This window comes from Dipodomys ordii, unplaced genomic scaffold (genome assembly GCF_000151885.1).
Source record: "Dipodomys ordii isolate 6190 unplaced genomic scaffold, Dord_2.0 Scaffold26, whole genome shotgun sequence".
NCBI lineage: Eukaryota > Metazoa > Chordata > Mammalia > Rodentia > Heteromyidae > Dipodomys > Dipodomys ordii.
In genome coordinates, this window is record NW_012267242.1 from 14,719,957 (window position 1) to 14,738,910 (window position 18,954).

Sequence of the window (18,954 nt, forward strand, 5' to 3'; positions counted from 1 at the left end):
CCTCACTTCCCCCACAGCCGGCCCCTGGCACCCCTTGTCCAACTGCCTCTGTGGTTTTTCCATAATGCCATAGTCAGGGACGCGGCCTGGGAGCCTGGGTTCTCGGCTGGGCCCACCGCACCCAGGGGCCCGGGTGAGCTAACCTGTTGAAGGCCACCTGTGTTTGTCCGGTTCTTAGCTATAATGAATAAAGTGATGTCAGATTTCCTCCTAGAGGTTACTACGGGCTATCTTTAATTTCCCAAGTGCTGGTACGGGTGGAGAGAGGAGGGCCACTGAAAGTAACAAGTTGTTCAGGCGGGGCTAAGCGGGGCTGGGGGAAGCCAGGGAGGGGTGTCCTGAGTGTGCTGGGCCCCCCACCCAGAGGCTGGTTCTGGCTGCAGGATTAACTAACTCGACACACACCCCGCGAAGGACGATTCTGTCTGGCGAGGGGACGCCCAAGCGGTCGCCCACCACGACAAGCGCCGGAGTTGCAGGAGTCCAGGCGAAGCCCATGGCCCACGGCTGGGGTGATCTTACCTGCCTGGGGTCCATGGCGGCCCGCGCCAAGCCCCCCGGGCCCTGCCAGCCCCGCAGCGCCGGTCCCGACGGAGCCCGCCGCGGGCACACCGCCCGCGCACCGCCCGGCCTCCCCGCCCAGTGGCCCGGCTTAATTCCGCTTTCGTTTCCCGGGAGGACGAAACTGTGGCCAAGGGGAGGGGCCGGGCCGGCCTGGGCGCCGCAGAGCCCCGCCGGGCGGTGCAGCGCAGCGCAGAGTCCCCACTCCCGGCTCCCCACAACCCGTCCCGAGACCCCGAGGTGGGGATCGGAGGACCAAGTGCTCACGGCGGCGCACCCCACCCCATCCCCGTCGCCCCGGCACGAGGAAGTAAAAACCAGCAAGAGAACAGCAGCAGTCGGGAAAGACCCTCCTCCCGCCCGCCCGGCTCGACCTGGACGCCGGTCTCCACCTCATTCATTCTCGCCTAACCCTGGTCTCCCGTTCTCTTGGGGCCTGGCGATCCCTGCGCTTCGGCCTGCCTGGATCGCGCAGTCCCGGCTGGGCAGGCCTTCCTCACTCCGGGCGGATTTCCCACGCACACCGACTCAGCTCCCCGCCAACCGTACTTTCACGCTGAAAATGCCTCAACTGGGCAACACAACTCTACAAAGCACTCAATATGTACTAGATACTGTGCTCAGCACTGACGATGCCACACAAATTGACCCTCACCCTCTCGTTTTTCTGCCTGGGGTGGGGGTGGATGGCTCAGTGATCACTAGTAGTGTGCACGATCCGCTTATGTTCCTGAGTTTGGAGCGGCCGAGTGCTCTCCGCAGGGCAGGGAGCATGCTTCAAGCAGCCCTGCACCCCCTTCCCCCCCTACATGGTGATGCTGAGAGGCTGCTAAGTTGGAATGAAGAACAGAGTGCTCAGTAAGGAAAAGAATGGGCAAAAGAGTTCTTCACAAGAGGAAAGTTGAACTAGGAAGTAACAGGGAAGCCGCAGTGAGTTCCCCTCAGCCCTAGAGGGCACCAGGAATCAGCTGGTCACACTAGGTGGGAGGGGCTGCAGGGGAGGCCCTGGTCACTGCAGGATTTCAGTTTGCCATTTCCTGGAGAGAGGTAAATATACACAAGCGCAATTCAGTCTTTTTACACGGAGAGCAAGTCACACACACATAAGAAATCTAGAGTGCATTATTTATAGCAATCTCTCAGATGCTGGCAATAACTCAAACGTTTGTAAAAAATGAAGTAGATAAAGCCGGGTGTCAGTGGTGGCTCACTTGTGTAATCCTAGCTACTCAGGAGGCTGAGATCTGAGGATCATGGTTCAAAGCCGGCTGGAGCAGGAAACTCTGAGACTCTTATCTCCAATAAACCACTCACAAAACCGGAAGTGGCACTGTGGCTCAAGGGGTAGAACGCTCACCTTGAGCTGAAGAGCTGAGGGACAGCGCCCAGGCCCAGAATTCAAGCTCCATGACGGACAGAAAAAAAAAAAAAAAGTAAGTAGATAGTGTCATAGGCTTATATTGTAATATTATACAGCAACAACAACAACAAAAGAGCTACAACACAGGCAGCAAGGTACTTATCTACTATGCTGAGGGAACCCACATGCATACTATTTATGCAAATCAGGCAAAACTAAATTGTAATCGCATAGAAGACAGGAGGACTTTAGGGGTATCCTCGAGGGAGGGTGGAGGGAGCTTTGAGTAGGAAGAAATATTCTGGGTACTGGCAATGTTCTAGTTCTTATTTGGGTAGTGGTTTTTCAATCATTCATTTGGTTGTTTGCTTACGTGTTTTTCACATATACATTGCACATACATATACATCTTCTGCATTTTACCATTTTAAAAGGGTACAATTCCAGCCCATTTCCCCACTTGAATAAGATAAGTTATATACATCTTACCTCTGCTTTCTTGCCTTCAGGGTAAACAGTCTGAAAACCTCTCAACATAGGAAGAGGGCACCAAAGCAGAAAGAGAAATTTCTTTCCTAAACAGTGTCAGGTCAAGCCTTGAAAGAAGAACAACTGCCACTGTCATTTAATCTTAGCAGCACAAGTAACTGTAGACCGACTGATTTATAAACCTGTCGTCTCCCCCTGCTCAGTAATTGTTTTCACTCCCCTAGGGTGGTGGGCAGGTGACCAAAATATTTGTGCTGTTCTATTGTTTGGACTTGAACTGGAAGAAGCTTTAAAAAATTAACCACAAGTAATTTTCTTCTTTTCTTTCCTTTTCTCTTTTCTCCCCTCGCCCTCTCTCTCTTCTTTCTTTCCTTCCAGTCTTAGTGCTTGAACTTAGGGCTTGGACACCTCTTTATGCTCAAGGCTAGTGCTCTACCACTTGATCCAGAGTGCCACTTCTGGCTTTTTCTGAGTACTTTATTGGAGATAAGAGTCTTATGGACTTTTCTGCCGGGGCTGGCTTTGAATTGTGATTGTCACATCTCAGCCTCCTGAGTAGCTAGTTACAGGCTGTGAGCTACCAATGCCCAGCAGTAATTTTCATTCATTGTGGAAATATTTAGAAGATAGAATAAACACAGTGAAAACCACCTTTCCTCCCCCTCCACTATTAATTCATTGATGCCTAAACTTCCAGGGTTTTTCCCCTGTGCATTAGGACAGCAGTAATAAGCCGAGTGCTGGTGACTTATGCCTGTAATCCTAGTGACTCAAGAGGTTGGGATCTGAGGATCATGGTTCGAACCAGCCTGGGCAGGAAACTTTGTGAGACTCTTATTTATATCCAATAAACTACCAAAAAGCCAGAAGTGGAGCTGTGGCTCAAGTGTAGAGTACTAGCCTTCAGCATAAAAGCTCAGAGACAGTACCCAGGCCTAGACTCTGAGTTCAGGCCCCAGGACTAGCACAAAACAAAACGAAACGAAACGAAAAACCACCAGTAACACAGAGGTAACTGGTCCTCTCCCAAGACCAATATTCTTCCTGTAACAAACAACTCTGCAGGAGCTGGGAATGCTTCTGCAGCTGTGATTCGACCTTGAGTATAAGCATACATGGGGTATGTACGCTAGGGCTGCTCATTAATGACAACCTAAATGATTAAGTCTCATGTCTACAATTAGGTGGATTTTGTGAGGCTCCTTGTTCAGCACAAACAGCAGTCTGGCTCTCACAGCACTGCTAGGTTCCTACTCCATCTATGACCTCACGGACTCGGCTTCTCCCATGGTGGGAAAGGACACATCATCAGGACTACTATCATCAGGGCTACTGGGCTGCTTTTAGCTTTCCCAATTCTGTTCTCAGTGCTTTTTAGCTATAAATAACTGCTAGTCTGGCTCTGTAATTATTAACTTGGTTTGTTGTGGATTCTGTTTGACCTTATTGCATGTAGGGACACATATTTACAACAACAGTTAGTGCGTCTGCAATTTCCTATGGCCAGACATTAGCATACATAGGGGCTAATATCTCAAGTTGGATCTTCTATCTTCCTGTAGCAAAGTGGATGACTTTGAACTCTTCAAGTTGGTTAAAGAGACCACAGTACCAGAGCAAGGACTGTCTGTATACTTCTTACACAACTAGCAACATGTTATCAGAGAGATAATAAAAGCAGGAGTTGTTTTAAGTGCCAGGGCATTAATTAAGTGCCCATTTTGGGGCTTGAACTCAGGGCCTGGGTGCTGTCTTTGAGCTTTTTTTTGCTCAAGACTAGTGTTCTACCACTTGTGCCAAAACTCCACTTGCAGTTTTTGGGTGGTAAATTGGAGATAAGAGTCTCATAGACTTTCCCAATTAGGATGGCTTCAAACCACAATCCTTAGCCTCCCAAGTAGCTAAGATTTTAGGCATGAGCTACCAGCACCTGGCTCAAGGCATTGTAGAAGAGGACATAGACATAGACCCATGCTATCCTAGCTCTTAGAAACACACAGTAAGCAATTTTTACAGTTGATGGTGACTTTATTGTTTCCTTTCATTATCATTGGAGCTTTATTTATTCTACTTACAACAGCTACTCCACTGGTAACATTGATTTTCAAATTTCACAGGGTCCTCCCACAGTAACCCCACTTGTTTTGATAACCTGTGAGGCTTTGGGGAGACAGAATATTTAAGTGGGCCCAGCAGTTAGTGTTCTGTACTTGTCCCAATGCTGGTGTACATTCTATGGCTGTTAATGGTCAGAACAGGCTTTTGAAGTTATAAGGAAGTAAGAAGCAATCCTAGGTACTCCCCCAAAGAAACAGAGGTCTCCAAAAAGTGGCCAAGTGCAAAAGAAAGAAGGTGGTATTTATCCGTTATCTGCATGTGTCTGTAGGTGCATTGTTAGTGGGCACTATCATATAAAATTATAAAAGTTATATTATAAAATTATAAAGTTTATAAAATTATAAGGTTATATTAGACTTCTGGAGATGTTGCTTAATGATGGAGTGTTTGCTTGCTTAACATGTACAAACCTTCGGTGTGATTTCCCCGCACCACTGAAAATATAAATCAAAAACCTTGATGATAGAATTTATCATTTTATTTTATTTTTTTATTTTTTTGGGTCCTGTCGTGGGGCCTGAACTCTGGGCCTGGGCACTGTCCCTCAGCTCTTCAGCTCAAGGCTAGTGCTCTACCATTTGAGCCACAGTGCCACTTCCGGCTTTTTTCTTTTTGCTTACGTAGTGTTGAGGAATCGAACCCAGGGCCTCTGGCATGCAAGGCATGCGCTCTACCACTGAGCCACCTTCCCAGCCCCAGAATTTATCATTTTATTAATGATGTCAAAACAATAGTAAAAATAATGGCTAGCTGTTCTATGTAGAATGTTGCAGGTGAATGTATAGCCAGTTAATATATAGTCATAAACACCCTACAAGGTGGCCCTCATATACCTGTGGCTTCATGCACTAAGTCTTGAAAGATATTCAGACTGTGTCTCCTGTGCTAGGTTGGTTCTGTATGTACCATCTGATAAGACTGTGGAGGTAGCTCTGGCTGGCACAGAGGCTCAGCTAATGGTCCACATTTGGGTTCCACTGAATTGGAACTCAAAGGGAAGACTTCTTATCCACTCTTGCTTTTTCTTCCTCTTCTTCCCCGGGACCCAGCCTGGGAGTGGTGAGGCTCAGTCCCAGCTTCTGTCAGACAATGTCCCATCTCCAGCTTGAAGGAAGTAGAAGGGACAAGTGCAGTCTGTCCTGGGTAGGTATGATGGTGGCCTGGGCCCAGGTTTCTGCAGGGCTTCCTGAGGAAGCAGGCAGATTTCACTCACAGACAATTTGTAGAGAGCCAATTTGCCAAATGGCCAATTCACTGAAAAACCAATTTACGAAACAACCACTATGCTGTATTTTCTTTTCTCTCCTTGGTCTTAATTGACTAGTTTTTGTTCCAATTTCATAATAGAATTTAAGGAAATGTGTGCTGTCAACTCTCTCTGCTGCCTTTGAGGGGGGACTGAGGAGGAAACGGGAAGGGTGAGGGGTGAGATGAGTGGCTGTGGCAGAACTTTCTGTGGAGTGACTTTCTGGGCATCAACAGCTATTTCTAGGCATCTACAGTCTTCTTTCCAAGCCTTTTGCAAGGCTTTGCCATTTTGAACTCGTGTGTGAGTGTGTGTGTGTGTGTGCCAGTCCAGGGCTTGAAGTCAAGGCCTGAGCACTGTCCCTCATCATCGTTTGCTCGAGGCTAGCACTCTGCCGCTTGAGCCACAGCTCCACTTTCAGCTTTTTGGTGGTTAACTGGAGATAAGAGTCTCACGGACTTTTCCTGTCTGGGATGGCTTTCAACCACAATCCTCAGATCTCAGCCTCCTCAGTAGCTAAAATTACAGGTATGAGCTACCAGTGCCCAACTCCAAACTAGTCTTTAATGGACTTTCTTTCGATATTAACAAGCTCACAACTCTCCCTTTCCATGAAGAGGAGAGAATCCTGTGAAGCTAGGGTAGAGTGATTTTAGGAGCTGGCCAGGAGGATCACTTGAGTCCAGCGGTTTGAAGCTAGGCTGGGCAACAGACCCTGGCTCAAAACAGATGAAAAGAAATCCCCATATGAAAAAAAAATCCCATTGGAAAAAAATTCCATGAAATAAAGATGTAAGCAAACTTTCGGGGTGACTATTTTGCATGATGACCACACCAGGCATAAACTCTGGCTTCCTTCCTGTGCAGTCTTCCAGTGGCAATTATCTCTGGAAACTAAGATCTGCATATATCAGGCCATCCAAGATAAGGATAAACCATCCATTAAGAAGAGAGAGAGGAGGAAGAGAGATGGCATCCAGGAGAGGAGGGGGAGCTTTAGCAGCACAGGTAAGGCTCCGGTTCAGGGAAGCACATTGGGGTCACATGTATTCCTTTCATTGTTGCATCTCAATGACTTACATTTGTGCTGCAGACATGATTTTATGATATCACATATTTGTTATTGACAAGAAAATAACTCAGTGGCTTCCCAATGCTCTTAAGGCAAACGTCTTTCTAATGCCTTGCCTGGGTTGGCCCTGCCATCCTCATCTCTTACTCCTAGTCTCTGGCAGCTCACCCTCAGCCCACTCCTCTTCCTCCAGGTTACTGCTCTCTCCTGCCATGTCTTGTCTCCCTCTGATCCTTTCTTCCCCTATTCACCTACATTGGGATCCATCTTTCAGGTCTCAGTGAGGTCAACACTTGCTCAGGAAGCCACTGAACTCTCCACCCCACGCACACAGCTCTAAAAAGTCTCCCTTGGAGTGGCTTACATTTGTAATTCTATACTTCTTTGTGACTTAAAACAATAATGTCAGTCTCCCTTACCACAAGTTCCATGAGGTCAGAGCTACACAAATGTTTTCTTATGAGGGAGTCCCTGGCATGTCACACATAACATAGCAGAGGCTCAGAAGCGTTCACTGAAAAACCAAACATGGACATCTCGCCTTGAAAGACAGCTACTAGCTGCCAGACTCGGGCCAGTGTTTGTCAAAACAGCTTGCTTTCTTTCTTCCTTCCTTCCTTTCCTTCCTTCTTTCTTCTTTCTCTTCCTTCCTTCCTTCCTCTTTCTTTCTTTTTCTTTCTTCCTTCCTTTCTTTCTTTTTGTCGGTCGTGGTGCTTGAACTCTGGGCTGGGCGCTGTCCCTCAGCTCTTCAGCTCAAGGCAAGAGCTCTACCACTTAAGTCACAGTGCCACTTCCAGTTTTCTGGTGGTTTATTGGAGATAAGAGTTTCAAAGATTTTCCTGCCCAGGCTGGCTTTGAACAGCGATCCTCAGATCTCAACCTCCTGAATAGCTAGGATTAAGGCGTGAGCCACTGGTGCATGGCGGTTTCTTTTCTATCACTATATCTCTTTTTTTTGGGGGGGGTGTCCAGTAGTGGGCCCTGAACTCTGGGCCTGGGCGCTGTCCCTCAGCTCTTCAGCTCAAGACTAGCGCTCTACCACTTGAGCCACAGCACCACTTTTGGCTTTTTTCTTTTTGCTTATGTGATGCTGAGGAATCGAACCCAGGGCCTCATGCATGCAAGGCAAGCGCTCTACCACTGAGCCACCTTCCCAGCCCCTTCTATCACTGTATCTCAATGTCTTCAGATGGCCATTGCTAACTCTCCCCTCTGGAGTGCTAATGAGTGGACAGTAGGGATCCCAGGAGACACTGAATTTCCCAATGGGGAGCCACTTAAATTAAGCTACAAAGCAATGAATTTGATCCATCACATCCAACTACAGGCCCCTATAATCCTGACTGAGGGACCACTTGCTAGAAACCTCCCCACACATCCTGTCCTGTGATACTTAGACAATCCCTAACCCAGACCGCAGTGGCTACTAAGTAGCATTTGGAGACTATAGGACAGACTGTGTGTGAACCCCACCCCTTTCAGACTTGGCCTACCTGCTTCACTGGACTGCTTCTATGCTAGACAGGAAACCCCACCCCCTATATCACATCTTTGACACCAGAATCTGTATTTTCTCTTTAACAAATAATGTCCACGGGAGGCAGAAATTGTAGGCAGAAGAATGGTTCTGCTTGCAAGAGAACAACTTTTCTTCGCTCTCAAGCTGTTTAAATAAACACAAAGCTTCTCCTTAGTGCTGCTCATCTGGAATCAAATCCTTGTTTAGGAAATACAGAGGCTGGGGAAATGTGCTGTGTGTGAGGGTAAACAAATGAGTACAACAAAGATGGTCTTACATAAATCCACAGCTAATAGTGGGACAGTTAAACATGACCACTCAAATGAGAAATAAAATAAGGAAGGTCACTATTGACCATTGGCATTTTCTTAATTGTAGAATGTGCTGCTTTTCCCATCCTAAAATTTTCAATATTAGAATATGAATTGCAATATAAATGCACATTTAATTCAGTGCCTCCCATCTTATTAAATTGATAGCATTTCTCATGGCCAATGGTTTTAGAAACAGATATGATATTTAACATATATGTTAAATATATTTCCACACATGGATAATCCATCATATTCTACCACACAAAACAGAAATAAGATAAATTGTTGACAAGGAAAGAAAGCCAGATTATTTGCAGATCATATCATAACTCTAGATAATCCAAGAGTACCAAGTGAAAAACTCTTAGAAGCAGTACCAGTCAAAGCAGGTGGCTGGATATAAGAGAAATAGACAAGCCAGGCCAGTGGTATTTCTTTAAAGCTCACAGATAAGTATCATTTCCTGCAGCAATTTAGGGAAATGCTAAGAGCAATGAAGTTATGAGAAACACGATGGAGTTACATCTCAATAAACCCATCACCAATACAAAAATAATAAAATGAGACACTGGACTTAATATACCTGACCTGCTAAACACAACAGTTTAACAACAGCAACCATGGAGTATGGTTTGTTTCCCTACTCATTGTATGGCTGACCTGGAGCTGGAGCTCAGGCCAGATGCTAGCCCTGCCTGACTGCATCTGAGAGGGTGCAGAATGGCAAACCACTAGCTGAGGAAAAGTGCAAGTGTGGATATACTGTTTGTACCATCATAAAGGTGAAAAATCATGAGTTGAACCACCGTAACTTGTGGAACATCTGTGTTTGAATCTCAGTTTGATATTCTAACAAATTATTTAAATTATTACTGTACCTTTTTGGTACAGTAATAACAATATCTTTAAAACAGACATTTAGCACATTAAACTGATTTTATTTAAAATATTGCATACTATTTTCATCAAATATCCTGCTAAAATCTAAAAGCTGAACATTGGCTTTATTTATTTATTTTTGTTGGTCATGGGGCTTGAACTCAGGGCCTGGGCTCTATCACTTTGAGTCACAGCTTCACTTCCAGTTTTCAGGTGGTGAGTTAGAAACAATTTCCTGCCTGGTGCCAATGGCTCATGCTTGTAATCCTAGCTACTCAGGAGGCTGAGATCTGAGGATCATGGTTCAAAGCCAGCCTGGGCAGGAAACTTCGTGAGATTCTTATCTCCAATAAACCACCAGAAAACTGGAAGTGGCACTGTGGCTCAAGTGGTAGAATGCTAGCCTTTAGCTGAAGAGCTGAGGGACAGTGCCCAGGTCCAGAGTTCAAACACTATGACCAACAAAAAAAGAAAGAAAGAAAGAAAGAGAAAGAAAACAGTTTCTTGCTAGGTCTGTTTTTGAACTGTGGTCCTCAGATCTCAGCTTCCTGGGTAGCTTGGATTACAGGCTTCTGCTACCAACGCCTGGTGAATATTTACTTTTTAAGGTCACACATAAAAATTAGAAGACAGAATGAGGGAAAAAATTTTAAACTTACAAAGAAAGGGATCAAATATGTCTACAGAAAAAATAAAAGAAGGTTTTGTTTATTTTTATAGTGCTGAGGATTGAATCTAGGGCCATGCTCATGCCAAGCTAGCCCTCTACCATTGAGCTGCACTCCCAGTTCTCAGAAAGATTGTGAAGACTTAATAATAAAGCCTGAGTTAGATACCAAACAATAAACCACAAAAAAATTAACAGCAAATACGTTTTTTTTTACAATAAGCGTAAACTCTTGTTTTAGAACATTTATATGATTTATTAAAACCACTAAAATACAGTAAATGAATAAATGGCAACTAATTTGAAAATGAAAAAAATGTGGTTAATAAGATCACAAAAATTCACTTAATCACAACAAAATGCAAAGTAAAATGAGATATCATATCTTCAACTTAGATTTCTCTTATTTTAGTTAAAATACTCTGGTCACATAGTGGGAGCTCAAGCCAACTACTAGTGGTAGAAACTGCCCAGGCTGGACACCTATCATCTGCTTATTTGAGGCCCAAAACATTCCAAAATCTGAAAATTTTTGAAGCTTTGACATGATTCCATAAGTGGAAGATTTTATACCACAGAGCTTTGTTTCATGCACAAAACTACTTAAAAATACTGTACAAATTACAATCAGATTATGTGTATAAATGAAATTTCATGTTTGAGTTTGGGGCCCATTCCCCAAATACTTCATTATGTCCTATGTATTATGGGTTAGGCATTCCAAGAAGTTTAAAGAATACTAAATCCATATTCATGTGCATGGGGGGGTAAAGGGGGTCCTGGGGCTTGAACTCAGGACTAGGTGCTGTCCCTGAGTTTCTTTTGTTCAAGGCTAATGCTCTACCATTTGAGCCACAGCTCTACTTCTGGCTCTTTTGGTAGTTTAGGAGAGATAAGAGTCTCATAGACTTTCATACCCAGGCTGACTTCAAACCATGATTCTCACATTTCAGCATCCTGAGTAGCTAAGATTACATGCTTGAGCTACCAGCTCACTTTTTTGTTGTTGTTGTTGTTGGTTGTGGGGCCTGAACTCTGGGCCTGGAGACTGTCCCTCAGGTCTTCAGCTCAAGGCTAGCGCTCTGCCACTTGAGCTACAGCACCACTTTCAGCTTTTTCTGCTTATGTGGTGCTAAGGAATCAAACCCAGGGCCTCATACATGCAAGGCAAGCGCTCTACCACTGAGCCACCTTCCCAGCCCCCATATTCACTTTTTAGGAAGCAAATCAGGACTCAGCACCCTAACAGAAAATTACAGCTGGGCTGGAATGGAACTTGGATGTTTGGGGTAAGTGTGGGGTTAAATAATAATCTTTTTTCCTCAAGGGTTTATTTGCATAAAACCTTTTGTCATTAAAAAATGTATTTTTTCCTCTGGTTGTTGGGGATGTGTGGTTTGCATAGTCTCCTCCAAGTTAAAATGGAACACAAACCAGGAAGATGGAGAGGCCAAAGGATGTAGATTTAAGCTGAAGTTAGATGCATTAGCAGCCCCTATGGTTAAGAGCCACTTGTCCCATGCCGGCACACATCCTAGGCAGAGAACACCAGTGGGTACATGGAAGCTCCCTGATGTTGGCTTGGAAATCACCAGGTGTGGAGTGGCATGTACAGCATGTCTCTGTTTAGGTGAAAACAAAACGTTTTTGAGGATTCAGGACAACATATTGACTAGCCATGTATGCAAAACTTAAGAAGTCAGGCTGGTGTTGGTAACTCTGCTTCTGGATGAAGTGAACTGGATGAAGAAGTCTCATTTGCTTTACAATTTTCTCTCTCTCTTATTCCTTTCCCGTCTTGCTTAATTCCTGGTCCTGGGGATCAAAATCAGGGCCTTGTCCTCTGCCATTGAGTTATACCTCAAGCCTGTTTTTATATTTTTTCTACTGTGGATCTCTCCATCCCCCCCACCCTCTCTTATTTGAGTATTTAAAAAGAAAACATGTTTTAGAGGTCACAAACATGGATCTCCAAGCCTTAGTCTCAGAATGACTTGATATTTCTAAGGGCTTAGAATAGTGCCTGGCACATTGTAAGTGCTGGAGGAAATACTTTAAAAATAAATTCTTGAAGGGGAAAGCATCAATACACAGAAAGCATCAAGACACCTTCCCAGCCCCAAGTCTGTGAGATTCTTATCTTCAATTAACAACTGAAAAAAGTCAGAAATAGTGCTGTGGTTCAAGTGGTAAAGAGTTAGCAAGGGGAGAGTGCCCAGGTTCTGAGCTCAAGCCCCAGTACCACCAGCACCACACACAACACATACACACACACACACACACACACACACACACACACACACTCACAGAGAGAAAGAGAGAGAGAGAGAGAGAGCAAAAGCAATTAACTAAGAGAGATTTTGAGAAAATCAAGGCAAAGAGGGCCCTTATGACATAATCTTATCCCCAGGATCCAACCATGCTTGAAGGAAAGTCTTGATACATAGCCTGTCAAGTTCAGAAGAAGCCAGGCATGGTGGTGCACTTTTGTAATCCCAGCTACCTTAAGCCCACGAGTTCCTAGCTAGCCTAGACAATATGGTGAGACTAAATTTAAAAAAAAAACAAGTTCAGAAAAGTTTGAGGGGAGTAAATCAGTAGTGTGGGCTTGCCAGCTGGTTTGTCCTGGTCCTGACCTCTCAGGGTCAGCGGCTCTGCATCCTGAGATGACCTGCAGTACTGAGTTTCAGATCTTCATGGTGACACTGCATCTATTATGCACATTGGACTCTTCATCAACAGAATGCCAGCATTTCCTTCCTGGGGTCAGATTTTCATTCATTCATAGTAAATATTTACCAAATATTTACCTGCTATGTGCCAAGCATGGACTGTCTCAGGCTCCAGAAATAGCAATCAAGTAAAAATTCCATTTCCTATTGCTATGAAGCTTATGTTTTAATGAAGAGAGACAGCAGTAGGCACATAAATCTCCAGTGCCAGTGAACTAAATGAAAGCCTTATGAAGAGAAATGCTAGCTCAGGGTGAGGAGAAAGGAGTGCCAACCAATGAGCATCCTGTCCTCTGGGGGCTCAGTCTAGTAAAGAACCAGTCAGTAAATACACAATTATCAAACCAATAAGTCTACAAGAGGGTTGTGCTCAGGTGCACAGGGAGAAGAGAGAAGAGAAGCCCAACTCATTGATCTAGTAGGAGGTCAAGGAAGCCTCTGGGGAGAAGAAATATGACTCAAATCTAAAAGGATCAACCAGAAGAAGCAGTGGGAAAGGGCAACTCAAATAGGCACATAGGTGAAAGAGATGCAGACTGCTGGGTGGTGCTGCCACAGAATAACAACAGACAACGGACAAACCAAACCAGGAGGACTCAATTCACTTAGAAGATGCTAGAAGGGTTGCAGAGAGGAGCACACAAGCAAGCACACGTGTATGCAAAACACCTGCTGTAGTTACCTGTGACTTTACATCCCATCCCATGTGGTTATAGAGGGGCAGTTTACTATTCACCTCAAGAGTAGGTCTGTAAAGGAGACTTATTAACTATGGAATCCCCACCTTGTTGAATATGTGATTAGTTTATAATGCTAGAAGAAAGTTATAGGACATGGCGCTATGGCTCAAGCGGTAGAGCGCTCACCTTGAGCTGAAAAGTGCAAGGAGAGTGCCCAAGCCCAGAGTTCAAGCCCCACGACTGACAAAAAAAAAAAAAGAAAGAAAGCTATAAGGTGATATACTTGGAGTTTATAATACTCCATTTTGAAGTATATATAAGATAATAATTATATATTATAGAATATATAATACTAGATAATGTATTATGTAGTATAACCTATATACTACATAATAGATATACATAATATATAGATTATATAACATATAATATATAATCTCTATCACATAGATTATATATATTTTACATTGTTTTATACATATTATATAGTATATAATATATTATATATGTTTTGTATATTATATAAAAAAGCTAGGTATTAGTGGCTTATGTTTGGAATCCTAGCTGCTCAGGTCTGAGGATCAAGGTGTGAAGCCAGCTCAGGCAGGAAAGTCTGTTAGATTCTTTTTTGTTGTTATTGTTGGTTGTGGGGCCTGAACTCTGGGTCTGGGCGCTGTCCCTGAGCTCTTCAGCTCAATGCTAGCGCTCTACCACTAGAGCCACAGTGCCACTTCTGGCTTTTTGCTGCTTATGTGGTGCTGAGGAATCGAACCCAGGGCCTCATGCATGCAAGGCAAACACTTTACCACTGAGCCACCTTCCCACCCCTAAGTCTGTGAGATTCTTATCTTCAATTAACAACCGAAAAAAGTCAGAAATAGTGCTGTGGTTCAAGTGGTAAAAAGTTAGCTTTGAGTGAAAAAGCAAGGGGACAGTGCCCAGGTTCTGAGCTCAAGCCCCAGTACCAGCACCACACACAGCACACACATACAACACAGAGAGAGAGAGAGAGAGAGAGAGAGAGAGAGAGAGAGAGAGAGAGAGAGAGAGAGAGCGCAAAAGCAATTAACTAAGAGAGGTTTTAAGAAAATCAAGGCAAAGAGGGCCCTTATGACATAATCTTATCCCCAGGATCCAACCATGCTTGAAGCTCATACTTGAACTTTGTAGTCAAATGATCAAAGGGGGAACCTCTTTTGCTCATATTGGGTTTCTGCCATTTATAAATAGATCAATATATCTTCTTTCTGAGAAAGAGCTTACTGTTGTGTGGTTGGCAGGGATGGCTGCAGAAGGAAAGGGAAAACAGATTCTTGCCCATTGAGTATGATGAGTATGGTGATTTCAAGGCCACTACTACAGGTGTATAGAAATGAACCTTAGCTCCTTGGGTAAAGGAACCAAAGGTATGTATATAACTCACAGCCTACAATGGATGAGTTGCATAATCCTTGTTTAGTTCTAACAGTATACTACATAGCCCTAAGTCACTTGTAAAGAGAGATGACACTGATAGTAGCTGAGTGACACCACCACTGTTACTATTCTCACATTAACACACATCACAGGTCTTTTCCAAGACCTTGTGAGAAACAATATTTTGAACTCTTTATTTTTGATGCCAAACAAATCAGCTGGTGCTTTCTTGAAAACAACTTAAGCAGCTGCACCCATTATGGTACAAACACAACAGATGTTATAGCAAAGCAAATTGCTGCATCTCAAGAGATCACTATAAAAGCCCAAAAGCTCAAATACTGTTGTTCACATCTTTTAAAACTCTAATCAGTTGGTCACAGATAATAACTCCAATCTTGGTCTGAAAGGGAACTTCAGATCTTTAATCCACGAATCAGAAAGATGTCCATGTAACTGTATGTGAGTATATAAAAATAGCTAGCTTAAGAAGGCTTTATGGAATAAGCACTGGGTCTCCTGGCAGCAATAAGAATGTCTCAAGTTTTTTCTTCGTTCCATAAGCATTACCAAATAGCTACTTGATGCTCACAATCCCAGTACTGTGTACCCATGTTTACGAGTCCCTTTTTCTTGGTGCAAAAAGGCCAAATCTTTGTTCACATGTGGCCCATGCTAAGTAACATGTAAAATAAAACATGATGTATCATTGAAACAATGATACACCTTATTGTGTGTGCCAGAACTCAGAGCCTAGGCACTGTCTCTTAGCTTTTTTGCTCAAAGATGGACTCTACCACTTGAGCCACAGCCACTTCTGGCTTTTTGCTGTTTATTTGAGATTAAGAGTCTTATGGACTTTTCTGCCTAGGCTGGCTTTGAATTGTGATCCTCAGATCTCAGCCTCTTGAGTAACTACAGGCATGAACCACTGGACCTGACTTAAAAGTTACTTCAGCAAATTCTGTCCCTCTAAATTCTGCTTATGCATCCACCATACCATCTTCACATTGCCGGGACATTAGTCACCAAGAAGAACAAGACCCCAACCACATAGCTTGATGGTCTGGCTTCAATTTCTAGCCTGGCTATTAATTAGTGTTTGAAGCTTACCAACACTCACCTCTGCATCTGTAAAACAAGGGTTATACTTAGTTATTATAGTAGGTTGCTCCAGGGAATAAACCAGTGTATGTAAAGTGCCTGACACAGTGTCAGATATGTAATAAATGTTCAATAAAGAAGTGATTAATAAGAAAAAGAAAGGGCTTGACCAGGGCTTAAGTGGTAGAGCACCTGCCTAGCAAAAGGAGGCCTGAAATCCACACCCCAGCATTGCTGAAAAAGAGAGAATAAAATGAGGTCTTAATCTCATTGTAGTTCTAAAATTTTATGCAGTCTACAGTAGAGAGATGATAGGTTTTGAGATGCCCCTCTTCAAGGTCTGCTTTTTCCTATTTGGCAAAAATAGCAAACAGCAAACAACAAGAACTGCAAAAAGGTTCTCAGCCTACCAATGAGAAATCTTCAGTAAACCAAGCAAGTTCATGTGGGCACCGGGCCCTAAGAATAGCTTAGACACTTAAAATTCTGACAGCTCTGCTAGGTAGATAGAATTCTCTTCATTTTGTAGATAGGCAAAAGTAGGAGTAGAGAGGTTAAATAGCTCACTCAACGTCACACTGCTCCGAAGTGGCAGCCCTGATTCCACAGTTATTCCATTTCCCTGCCTCCTGTATAACAAGCACTCAACTGTTTGTAAATAACGAACAAGATATGTCTGGATCTTTAAACCATCGTTACCACTTGCAGCCTCTGTATCCACTGCCCCCGACAACCTGCAGTAGAAATCCCTCCTCTCTCTCTGAAAAGCCGGCCTCTGTGTAGGCCTCCAGACCCGTCCTCCCGCCGCGGCTCCGCTCTGCTCACGGCAGACTCCATTCCCCCACCGGCAGAGCATCCGTAATCCCTTGACAGCTAGCCCTTTTTGGAAGGCAATTTTCCCCCCTCTTCCGACAACACCAACGGAGCCTCAGACACAGCTTACCCGCTAGCGGGGGCCCAAGAATCAAGCCAAACAGATGAACGAAAGGAAGGTGACGCAACTAGGCCTTCTGCACCAGAGCCAGACTGAGGCTTAGCGCAGTGGCCGTGACCCCGCAGTGGGCTTCGTCACCGTGGCCGCTTACGTCTCCCCGAGTCCCGCACGCAGCCCCGCGATGCGGCACCCGTCCTCTGCAGTTTGTGTGTGTGTGTGTGTGTGTGTGTGTGTGTGTGTGTGTGTTGGGGACGGGTTGGGGGTGAGAGGGAGCAGCAAGGCTTAGGATGGCACCTACCAGTTCGAGACCCTGGCGCCTCGCTCTCCACCCAGCCACTCTCCGAGACCGGGCGGGGCGGGAGGGGGGGGGGGAGGGCCGGGGCGGAGGGTGGCTGGCGAGGGAGAAGCCCGGGGCCTTTGGTACCCAGCTGTTGGGCTCCAGCTGGCCAGGTGTCAGAGCATCCTTGCGCAGTCTCCACCCACGAACACATACATGCACGCACACACACGGGTGCACACGCACACGCCTCCCCCAAGGCTGCCAAGCCCCGTCTCTGTCCCCCACCAGCCGCATCCCGCCCCTCCCCGCCCCCGCCGCCGGCCAGACGACCACCCTCAGCGCCCCAGCCGGGCACCGCTCCGCTGCCCCTCGCTCAGCCCCAGAGAGGCTACAACCAGGCGTGCGGCCGGGGAGGCTGAGGCGGAGAAGGAAGGAGACTCTTACCCCGTGCTGCAATTCGTCCTGTCGCAGCCCCACAGGAGCGAGGTGGCCGCCGCCGCCGCCGCCGCCGCCGCCGGTCCCGCCCCCTGCCCTCCCCCTCCGCGCAGTCCCCGAGCTCCGGTCGGGAATCAATGGCACCGTCGCACATTGGTGACATCATCGGCGCGCTGGGCGTGGGAGGGAGGCCCACGTGACTCCCTCCTCTTTTGTTTGCGCCCCAGGAAAGCTAGGATTCTGTTGCTCCTGCGTACCAAAAATAAAAAATAAGTCTAAAAATCCCGCCCCGCTCCCCCGATCTGCGCATGGTAGTGTGGGAGACATGGTGGGGAGTAGGTACTTGGTGTTAGAACCCTGCAGTGTTTTGCTCAGGGTCATGGTGATACCCATCAGTCATCCATAGTAACTTGGATGAGATGGAAGGCCTGAGAAAACACATGGGTGCCATCTTCTTTAAGTGGATCTCAAGGCTACAGGACTGGTTGACTCTGCACTACATATGCCCAGTAGTTCTTCAGTGGCTCATTCAAATTAAGCTAATGCATGAGTAAAATAACAACGCACATCTCACTGAAGAAAGTGTTACCAATGTTACCAGCTTCTAAGTGGTTCCCATCTTCTGCCATCGCCTTCCCTTCAGTGGTAACTCCCATCCTGAATTTCAATTTACATAACGATTCTGTTACTTTGATTTCTTGTGCATATGCATTGCTCAGCAACACATTAGAGGGGTATGTGTGTGTGTGTGTGTATGCGCGCATGCCAGTGTTGGAGCTTGAACTCTGGGCCTAGGCCCTATCCCTGAGCTTTTTTGCTCAAGGCTGACACCCTACTACTTGAGCCAAGGCTCTGACTTTTTGGTAGTTAATTGTGTAAGAAACAAGAGGCGAACAACTCGACTGATAAGAGGCTCAAGGCTTTATTGGGGTACAGGCATGCTGGGCTGTTCCAAGCAGGAACGGGGGCAGCAGCAATGGCCTGGTGTGGGCAAAATTTAAACAAAATTTTAGGGGGCAGTCACGTGGGTCACAGTATGTGGACCATGGGAATTTGGAGGGAGAGGCAGTTCTGAGAAGGAGGTGTTATGGGCGCTAGGAATTGGCGGGGGTGAGTCACATTCCAAGGAGAATAAGGGCACTGTTGAC

At 45.4% G+C, this 18,954-nt stretch overlaps 1 protein-coding gene across 4 annotated transcripts in view; it reads right to left on the minus strand.

Moving 5' to 3' along the window:
• Positions 1-17,883, minus strand: part of Adar (adenosine deaminase, RNA-specific) — a 39,797-nt gene extending 21,914 nt beyond the window's left edge. For 3 of the 4 annotated variants that reach the window (XM_013015214.1, XM_013015213.1, XM_013015212.1), the window contains exon 1: positions 523-631. In XM_013015214.1, the coding sequence (XP_012870668.1) occupies positions 523-537 (15 nt within the window). In that variant the 5' untranslated portion in view covers positions 538-631. Of the gene's footprint in view, positions 1-522; positions 632-17,815 lie in introns of those variants that run through there. The other variant, XM_013015215.1, reaches the window with a different exon arrangement.
• Between the last annotated feature and the right edge of the window lie 1,071 nt (positions 17,884-18,954).